At 42.4% G+C, this 9834-nt stretch overlaps 2 protein-coding genes across 3 annotated transcripts; both read left to right on the top strand.

Moving 5' to 3' along the window:
* Positions 1-607: 607 nt before the first annotated feature.
* On the top strand, positions 608-3967 carry LOC139661445 (C-C chemokine receptor type 2-like). The gene is made up of 3 exons (XM_071539864.1): positions 608-698; positions 1417-1560; positions 1968-3967. The coding sequence occupies exons 1-3, from the start codon at positions 677-679 to the stop codon at positions 2876-2878; spliced, it is 1077 nt and encodes a 358-aa protein (XP_071395965.1). The 5' UTR covers positions 608-676; the 3' UTR covers positions 2879-3967.
* Positions 3968-4620: 653 nt separating this feature from the next.
* Positions 4621-8328, top strand: LOC139661443 (C-C chemokine receptor type 8). Of its 2 annotated transcripts, none has more exons than XM_071539859.1 (4): positions 4621-4758; positions 5778-5929; positions 6401-6591; positions 7315-8328. In XM_071539859.1, exons 2-4 carry the CDS (start codon positions 5806-5808, stop codon positions 8011-8013), a joined length of 1014 nt encoding a protein of 337 aa, XP_071395960.1. In that variant the 5' UTR covers positions 4621-4758; positions 5778-5805; the 3' UTR covers positions 8014-8328. The 2 variants fall into 2 exon arrangements, with proteins under 2 accessions (XP_071395960.1, XP_071395962.1); XM_071539861.1 differs by lacking the exon at positions 4621-4758 and adding an exon at positions 5468-5539.
* The last annotated feature ends 1506 nt before the right edge of the window (positions 8329-9834 follow it).

Below are 9834 nucleotides of genomic sequence, written 5' to 3'. Positions count from 1 at the left end.
TAAAACTTATCTAAAATAAGCCGTAAAGTGCTTTCCAAAAGCCATAAAACAGGAACAGGAACAGGAACAAGAACAGTAAAATGAGATGTTAAACACATTCAAAAGAAAAATTAGTTAAAAATAGTGTTGAAATGCAGAGTTCCAGCAAACGTAGCTACAAAGGCCTATTTTATTTCAACAGAACCCCCCACACACACTCACACACACAAGTTACCATAAAGACTGTGGCAGTATAATCGTGCAGACACCACTTGGAAAGCTTAGGCTGCATGTGCTATCTCTAAGTCATTTGCTCCAATGCTTGCAACTGCCAATAAATTCAAAATTCTCTGAACAAACATTTTGGACAAAAAAATATTGCATGGCCTTCACGTAAAATCAGCAGTCATGTCAAGCCGTTATGTGACCATATGTTTTGAGTTGTGGTTCTCTTGTCTATTTTTAGCTGTCTAAACATTATGTGTGAACTGTGTTCTCATGATAATAATCTCACAGTGACAGTAAAGGGACGTACAGGAAACAACACCAGCACTTGTGTGCCTCTGCCAATTAGGGGACTGCTCAGTTTTAGACAGCCACTTCATCACTGCACAGCTGAGGACATCTCACCAGTAGGCACCTAAGGACAGAGAGGAGAACAGGCTGGACTGGAGGCGCTGATAACTGGACAGAGAAAATGGAAAATGTCACCATGTCAGGTGAGTGTCATTTACAGCAACTAGAACCATTTTTGACAATCTATAGTGTTTCACGGAATTGCTGAAGTAATATTTGCGTGTCACTGATGCTCGAGCCTAAATACAGTATAGTGCTAGATTTATATTTATTTTTTTTTACATTTACCTACTGCATTATTGCATTTGGATTACTTCTCTTCAACAATGCTGTAAAGTCTGAAGTCATTTTACAAAAAAAAATGCTGAAATGAAGAAATGGGTAGTATTGGGTGGTTATCATGAATGAATGTTTACCAATATTATAATTTTTCCTGTATGTCTGTGTGTGTGTGTGTGTATGTGCATGTGTACACATACAACATGCATATGTTTATGTGCTGATGTGACTGATAGTGCAGAGACACGCTTCCAGCTATTCAGTGATTACGTGTGTGAGCCAGCAGGTGTCAGAACGAGCCTCCCTATCAGTTTACTGTTTCAGTGAGCATTTACATGTGGATTTACACTAGAGGACAACACAGTGACAATACCATGTGCCAATAAGACAGATGAGATACATGGTAACAGGCCTTCAAATACAGCAGCATTTGTTTGTCAGTGCAGGCAACTTGACCATTTTGACGTATTAAACCCCAATGTAAAGGAATTCAATCTGAAATTCTTAAATGTTGGCCTTGAGAGCATGATTCAACACATGAACATAATGACTAATTTGAATAAAATAATCCTCTCTTTGCAGATGGGGCAAATAGCACTATGTATGACGACTATTATATGGAAGACGGTGAAATGTATGCCCCATGCAACAATGGCAACGTCATGGAATTTGGCATGGTGTTCCTGCCCACTCTCTACAGTTTGGTTTTCATCCTTGGCTTCATCGGTAGGTGTATAGATGTGTGTGTGTGTGTGTGTGTGTGTGTGTGTGTGTGTGTGTGTGTGTGTGTGTGCATGTGTGCGTGTGTGCTGAGCATAAGGCTGAGCAAGAGTTGAATAACAATTACAACTGCAGCACAATTATCCATTGATCATGATGTAAATGTCCAAATAAGAACCATATTTAAAGTGCAACACCTACAGGAACCCTGGTGCAGACCAGTATAACCCCCACCTCTGTGTGTGTGTGTGTGTGTGTGTGTGTGTGCGTGTGCGTGTGTGTGTCACAATAAAAGGTCATCTCTGATGGATAAGATACAGACAAGAAGTGGATATGACTAGTTGGCAGAAAGAGATGTGAGTTCGTAGAGATTTGTACCACATCAGGGATTGAGATTCTGTTTTGCTTCCAAGGTAACGGCCTGGTGTTGTGTGTTCTGGTGAAGCACCGCAACCAGACCAACCTGACGGACATGTGCCTGTTCAACCTGGCCCTCGCCGACCTCCTCTTCGTCCTCTCGCTGCCCTTCTACTCCCACTACGCCGCCGCCGCCGACTGGATCTTCGGCGACTTCGCGTGCCGCCTCGTCTCCGGCCTCCACGAGCTGGGATTCTTCGGCAGCATCTTCTTCATGGTCGTCATGACGCTGGACCGCTACGCGGTCATCGTGCACGCCCACGCGGTGGCGCGGCATCGCACGCTGCGGACGGGCGTCGCTGTGACCGCGTGCGTGTGGACGCTGAGTATGTGCGTCTCCCTGCCGACGCTGGTCTTAACGCAGACGCATAACGAGTCTTCCGCGATCAGCTGCGGTTTCCCCCCGGACAGCGGTATCTGGGAGGAGTTTGACCTCTTTGCGACAAACATCTTGGGTCTCGTGATTCCCTTGCTGGTGATGATCGTTTGCTACTCCAGGATCATGCCCACCCTGGTGAACATGAGGAGCGCCAAGAAGCACCGCGTCGTCAAGCTCATCGTTATAATCGTGGCCATCTTCTTCTTCTTCTGGACCCCCTATAACATCACCCTCCTCTTGAGCTTCCTGCAATCCCGAAATGTGATGGATGTCGATTGCCACGTGGACGCGAGCGTGAACCTGTCCATACAAGTGACCGAGGCCATTGCGTACAGCCACTGCTGCCTGAACCCCATCATATACGCCTTCGTGGGCCAGAAGTTCATGCGGCGCGTGATGAGGATGCTCAAGAAGTGGGTGCCAACTTGGTGTTTCCCTCGCTTGCCCAGAGAAATGTCAGAAAGCTCATACAGGAAAAGCTCCATTACGTCCAGGTCCTCTGACATCACCTCCACTCACATCCTGTAGCCGGCTGGTAGATGTAGGATGCTTTAAGGCCGTTCTACTGCGACGATGTTTTGAGTAATTCTGCTAATGATGATGAATGTCATGACCTTTAGATGGGACCTTTTCATTTAATTTTTGTTTAAACCGTAAAGTAACAGATTTGGGCAAGTCTGTTCGCAAAGAATAGATTGTGAATAGATTGGTCGTTGATAAACTCCCCTACATACGGTTTATGAACTCAGGTGTGGATATTTTCTGAATGCCTTTGCAATGCATGTCCCTTGCTTGGTTTTGACGTTGAAGGTATCGGCCTTGACTGAAACCTTAACAGGATAACCACAAAGATTGTTTATGTGTCTGAAGCCTTTAAAACATTTGCACTTCCTTTTTCACACATTTGTTTTCCGGAGCCTGCAACTTGGTAAATAGACAGCAGAATGGACAGTTATGCAGATACAGTGTGTCCATATGACCACGCACACACACACACACACACACACACAGATTTTTTCTTTGCCCATGAAATGTAACTTTTTTTTTTAAATTTTGCTTTGTATTTTCTTTTCACCATGCATTACATTGTAAATAGCAAAATGCTTTTGATTGTCATGGCAATTTTTGTTATTCTCCATAACTGTGGAAAACCCTTTTTCCCCAGATGCTTATTGATGAGTCAAAGCTACAGAGGTAAACATGACCCAAGGCTATGCAGCACTGTTTTCAGTCAAAATGTCATCATATGTCATGGTTACAAGCACGTTTGCTCATCATGTACAGTATATATGCTGTAATTTTTCACAGGCTATATTGTTTTTTTCCTTCATATTCCTTTTTTATTTTTCTTTATATGACTTATTTGTTATACTGTATATTGTATATATACTGTATCTTTTTCTGTATATCATTTTTCTCTTATTTTGTACTGAATACATTCAGTGGTTCTGCTGCAACTACTGGTGCTGTTTTGCACACACTCTTCATGCTGTAATCAGTACTTTTCCATACTTTTATCCATACATTTATACTTCATATGTTCTAGTGTTGAAACTGTCGGTTGCTGATGTTTATATAACCTCCTCCTATTTGCTGCAATGCTACAATTTCCCCAAGGGGATCATTAAAGTTTGACCTCATCTCGTCTCGTCTCATCTCATCTCATCTCATCTCATCTCGTCTCATCTAGTATCTAGTATCTAACTAATCTCGGTTCAACCAAGAAAGATTAATCTAAACTGATATAGTAAAAAGTAAGTTAATTGTGAGAATGCCCCAAGCCTGACATATAATTAGTTAGGCAGCATATTTATTATTGCTGTTATGATATTGTGCCATAAATCTGAGGGACAATGTTAGTTTGTTCCATTATCAAGGGCACTGCCTGGTTTTGCAAAACATCAGCATATTATTATTTTTTTTTGTTGTTGATTTCAATACTCTTCTGTGCCACTTTTCAACATTCAGTTCCCACTTACGTTGCATTTAAAGCCTGCACAAGCATTGAAATATGAAAAGGGAAATCCAAATAAATCATGTGTCTTCATGAATTAGTATCATGGCGTATGTTAGTTTCAAAAGTGCGTGCACTTTTGAGAATGGATTTTTTTCCAGGTTTAAAAAAGAACCGGAAAAAAAAGAATTGCTCAGTACAACACTTCTATCATCACCCCCTACTCCTTCCTTGCCACACATCGACACATAAAGGGACGTTTCTCAGAAAACCACATTGACACCTATCTCCGAGATGAACACAATGTGGAGGAAAGAGCAAAACCCAGAGTTCACTTTACCAGAAATGAGCTCTGCGAGAGGATTTGACACAAAAAGCGAGCCATGCATTCTGAGCACGTTACCCAAAGCAAGAACATACAACTGAGGGAGCAGTGATTGTGGCAGAGAAACTGGTAAGCGCATTTCACTTTTTATATCCACTTTTAATCTGCTGTTAACCAGACCTGTTCCTCTCACCCCGGCCCCACGCACAATATTTTCTCTTTGTAGTTGAGGATGCTGTGTGTGTAAACACTGTCAGCCACAGGAAGTGGGGGTCGGCAAGGGTGTCTCAGCAGGTGGTGTGATAGTGTGTGTGTTCGCACAACAGGGTTAGAGATGTGGTTTAAACAAGTTTGATTATGGTCAGGATAGGAGGAAGTTTAGATATTGTGATATTCATAGAGATGCTAGCTCTAAATCGGCATCTAATCCAGACTTAAGTGGTGATGGCTATCGGAGATGTGCGGCCTGTATCTCTGACTTTACAGTACATTCGGGAGGGAGCAATCTATAGTGTAAAGTTATCATTAACCACCAAAAGTTATTTTTCAGATTTGAAGAATTGTTTTAGGTTTGAAGTATGGCGGGTTTAGGAAAATCGGTGGCTGTTGCAGTTCAAGAGATTTCTAGAAAGGCTTTTTAGACATGACTCACTGAATGATAGACAAAAGTATCTGTCTTAAAATGTCATCTTAAAGGGCATGGAAGTCCTTCCAGTAAAATCTCAGTTTTTTCTTGGTACTGACCCCTTCGAGTATGTTAATTAGGTTAATTCCCACTGACTAGATGTTAGGAGTTTCAAATGATTTGTTCTGTCTTGTTTTCAGTCAGTAGCTCTACAAGATGTTTCATGTCAATCATGCAGCCTCTTAGGGTTCGATGATCAAGATGGTGTGGAAATCATAAGAAAAAGTGAGAGGCATATCTTTAATCTCTGTACTAATTGAAGAAAAGGTCATGTTTTGAGTGAAAGTCCTATCTCAACAAAGCGGAGTGTGATTGATAATAGTGAGCAGGAATGCCTTTTCACAAACACATCTCAGCAAGCGAAGGCAGGATTCGCTCACCATCAGATTAAGATAAAAAACCAAAGAGCCGAAAAGGAAATGAACTGCATTTTACCAAAATGATCCTTCACCTCTCCCACCAGATCCTCCCGCTCCCCGTCACGCAGCAGTATGAACGCAACAGAGAGCGAGTATGACTATTATTCCTGCTATCAAGACCCAGATTCGGTTCTGTCCGATGGATCCGTGGTCTTGCCGGTTCTGCTCTACCTGCTGTTCGGCCTTGGCCTGCTAGGTATGTCTGAAAAGGCTACATCTTACTGAGAAACGCCTTATCTTTTAACACGTTACATTTGCATTTTACAATTTAGGCATTTAGCTGATGCTCTTATTTACAGTGATTTACGATGAGGGCAACAAGAGAAGAAGTAATTTCTATATCACCAAAAATAATAAGAAGTTGTGTAACTTGTGTAAGCTCAGGGCTTTAATGGCCTTATAATATTCCTGGGACTGTAGAGCAATCATGTAAGAGTGAGCAAAAGAAATAGAATAAGTGCAGATCGGATCTACTTATGGCTGTCTTTAAAAAAAAAAAAACAGGGAAAAAGATACTTTACTCTGCTTAAACAGTCATGAGAACGTCAGATCAGTGCCACAAATTTCCCTGTATAAATAGAGCCTCAATTTGTTTCATTTTACCAAATAACTCACATGTGAGCATGAATACAAAGTGTAAGTATTTTGCTTTTTTCCATTGCTCTAGGCAATGCCACCGTTCTCTGGGTTCTCATCCGCTACATGAAACTGAGGAGTATGACGGACGTCTGCCTCCTCAACCTGGCCCTGTCTGACCTCATACTGGTTCTGTCCCTGCCCCTCTGGGCCTTCAACTCCCACAACCAACTGGGGTCTGATGGACCAGTTCCATGCAAACTGATGACAGGTGTCTATCAGGTAAAATAGTGAGTGAGGAGAGTGATTGGTGATGCTTCAGAATATTTATCAAAAAATAGAACATGCACCCAAAAAGTTGCAGATTATTAACAATAAGAAACTTTAGCACTCCTCCTTACATTTGCTGTGACATTTAACTTACGCACCAACTATCCATGGGCCACTTAGGGTGTGCATGGCATTCACAGTTCACACCTCGATGAAAACCCAATAGCTGAAAGGAGAGCAGAAATTAAATGTTGCAGTAAAGCGTAACTGTCAAGTGAAAACCTGCTGACTCCAATTTTGCTGATTTTCATGTTTTAACTTCACTTATTCCATGCTCCTCTATGAGTTAAGAAAATGATACAACCCTTGGTCTTATTAAAACGCTTTCACAACCCATTGGATAAACTCAAAAATGCATGGTGGTTAAGCTGAAATCAAGGCTGTTTTTTTAGTACCGAGATACAAGATTTTCACCCGAAAACAGAGAAATGGAAGGTGTGATTATATCTTTGAGACATTGGGTACTGAAACATGATTTGCATTTTTTGTCATGGGGAACACTCCATACAAAACAGAAGAGAATGGGAGTTTACTCTAGTAATGGCAGCTGTCTTCAGGTGATTCTATTGTGTTTACCAACTGTCTGTATGAATGATGCATGAATGATATAATGAGCCTTAAAGTTGGAGTGTGTCAGCTCATGCCATCTCCTGTGCTTCCCTCTCTTCTAAACAGCTGGGGCTCTACAGCGGGACCTTGTTCGTGACCCTGATGAGCATGGACCGCTACCTGGCCATCGTTCACGCCGTGGCAGCCATGCGAGCCCGGACGCTCCGCTACGGAACCGCGGCCAGCATCGCCATCTGGGTCGTGTCCGTCATCCTGACGATCCCTCAGGTGGTGTTCGCTGAAATGGTGGAAGAGGACAGCCAGATGAAATGCCAGCAGAAGTACCCAGATGACACGGCGCGGTTGTGGAAGCTGTTGCGGAACTTCAGCGAGAACACGGTGGGGCTTTTCGTTTGCCTTCCGATTATGGCCTTCTGCTACGTGAAAATCCTCGTCGTGCTGCACAGGTCCAGGAACTCAAAGAAGGACAGAGCCATGAAGCTGATATTCACCATAGTGTGCGTGTTCGTTGTGTGCTGGGTGCCTTACAATGTCATCATTTTCCTTCAGACGCTGCAGATGTTTGAGCTCCTGAACAACTGCGAGACTACAAATTCGATAGACTCCGCACTGGGTGTGGCTGAGACCATTGCGCTGGCTCACTGCTGCGCCAATCCGGTCATCTATGCGTTTGTAGGAGAGAAGTTCAGGAGGTCACTGGGCAAGGTGCTGTCTAGATACCCATGCTGGAAGCACCTGTGCAGAGGGGATGCCCGAGACACGGAGAAAGAGACTTCCAACACACCTGTCAAATCAGACTATTAAGGCTTTATACATTCAGTTATCTTGCTAATGCGTGGTAGTGTGGTCTTACATGTATTGTAATTCACAGGCTCGAAGACTGCAGTGTGAGTGTGTGTGTGTGTGTGTGTGTGTGTGTGGTGTCATGACTGTGATTGGTACTTAAAAGAGCTGTAAAATAGGCGCTGCTTCAGTGAATTCTGTGGTACAGAAAGGGCGGAATGATTCATTCTGAAAATGTGAGACTCAAAGCATAGGTGTAATGAAAATGACTTTTATTTTTTATTTTTTTTTTGCATAAACTTCAATAAACTTGTTCTTGTTCTTGCACATGAAAATAAAGACCACTTTTGCTGGTTCAGCTTAACTGGAAAATAGCACCAACCTCTTTTACTGCTTTGTCTTGTGAGATAAGACCTGCTGTCCTGTGGAAGGGAGTGTGAATGTGTGTGTGGTTATGTATGTATGTGTGTCTGTGCACGTGCTGTGTGTGTGTGTGTGTGTGTGTATGTGTGTGTGTGCGCTACGTGTTTGCATACCTGCATTTGCACAGATGCCACACACTGTTTGTCATTAGCACTCATTTTAAATAGACTTCCTGTGGCTGTGCCCACAGAACATTTCATTTAAATACACGCAGGCATAGAGATGATTTTTTTTTTTAAAAGATACTTCATCTATGCAACACACATCATCTGGTGTGTCAGGCAGTCATTTGCCTTGTCAATAAAGCAGGGCTCTATGCTAACCTTTCTCCCTGCTGCTAAGTTAAAAAAGTTAGTAGCACACAAAGAAATTTAGGGGCACACACAAAGAAATTTCGTTTTTACACAATAAAAACGGTATTAAGTATACATATACAACAACAAGGTATTCATACACATACACACCCATTCTCCCTCTCTCTCTTTCTCTCACACACACACTCTGTTTTCTTTGCAAAGGGATTGAAGCTATGTACACAAGTCTAAGGCTGCCCCACAAAATGGTTTGTATAGCAATGATAATATTACCACAAATATAAACAACACTTGAAAGAGATTTCTATATAAAAAGTAATCAACTGATTGATGAACTTTTTTTCAGATTTTCCAGAATTATTTTAAACAACTTATTCTCTCTCTGTCACACACACACATACACACGTTACGCTAATGATAACGCTAATGACAACTTCACTGCCTCCATCACATCTTCGTCCTCCATGACAACATCGTTGGAGTCTGTGGTGTTCTGATCAGAATGTTGCTAATGCTATTTTTCACAAAATAAAGGCTAATCGATTTCATTTCAGCAGCACAGACTGACTCAAGCAAAGCAAAGCAGCAAAGTGTTCAATATCACTGCCGACCTTGGTGATTGCATTGATAGCTGAGTTATAATTGGCGCATCGAACGAAGCGTTGCATGCAGAGAGTTTTTAGCATGCCTAAAAGCCATGACGCAAAACAACACAGCTTCCTCAAACAACTATGAGTATTGATGTATGGTCGTACCACAATTCACACCCGGGCAAGGAGACATTTTTTCCAGTTTGCATATTTGTTATAACATATGTGAGCAAATTGTCAAACTCTAGAGCCCTGCACTGAAGGTGCTGGGTTGTAAGCCACTGTATCCTCCACCGGTACCCTCCCTTTACACCACAGAAAGTGTGGCATGTAGAGCACCCGCACTCTGCAGTGCGCTGCAGTGCAAGAACATGAGATCATGAAACCATTTAGTGAAACATCCCAGCAGCTTCTAACTATTTGACCTAATTTGTGCAGAGCAGAGCAGAGCAGAATCCTTGTCACCAATGTGGCCAAACTGTAGCAATCTACCTGATTGTCAGGCCAGGTAAAAG

This window comes from Centroberyx affinis, unplaced genomic scaffold, assembly GCF_046629955.1.
Source record: "Centroberyx affinis isolate AG114_WGS23_722 - 3 ecotype Tasmania unplaced genomic scaffold, CSIRO-AGI_Caff_v1 ptg003528l_1, whole genome shotgun sequence".
Taxonomy (NCBI): Eukaryota; Metazoa; Chordata; class Actinopteri; order Beryciformes; family Berycidae; genus Centroberyx; species Centroberyx affinis.
The sequence above is the reverse complement of the archived record's forward strand: the minus strand, read 5'-3'. Positions and strand labels throughout refer to the sequence as shown.

What these genes read in the sequence shown, in the direction of transcription:
- LOC139661445 (XM_071539864.1), top strand. Translation starts at nt 677, where the DNA reads ATGGAAAATGTCACCATGTCAG. An exon ending in GGAAAATGTCACCATGTCAG is followed by an intron (nt 699 to 1,416) that starts GTGAGTGTCATT and finishes CTCTCTTTGCAG; the next exon opens with ATGGGGCAAATAGCACTATG. An exon ending in TTTCATCCTTGGCTTCATCG is followed by an intron (nt 1,561 to 1,967) that starts GTAGGTGTATAG and finishes TTTGCTTCCAAG; the next exon opens with GTAACGGCCTGGTGTTGTGT.
- LOC139661443 (XM_071539859.1), top strand. Translation starts at nt 5,806, where the DNA reads ATGAACGCAACAGAGAGCGAGTATGACTATTATTCCTGCTATCAAGAC. An exon ending in GTTCGGCCTTGGCCTGCTAG is followed by an intron (nt 5,930 to 6,400) that starts GTATGTCTGAAA and finishes CCATTGCTCTAG; the next exon opens with GCAATGCCACCGTTCTCTGG. An exon ending in TGATGACAGGTGTCTATCAG is followed by an intron (nt 6,592 to 7,314) that starts GTAAAATAGTGA and finishes TCTTCTAAACAG; the next exon opens with CTGGGGCTCTACAGCGGGAC.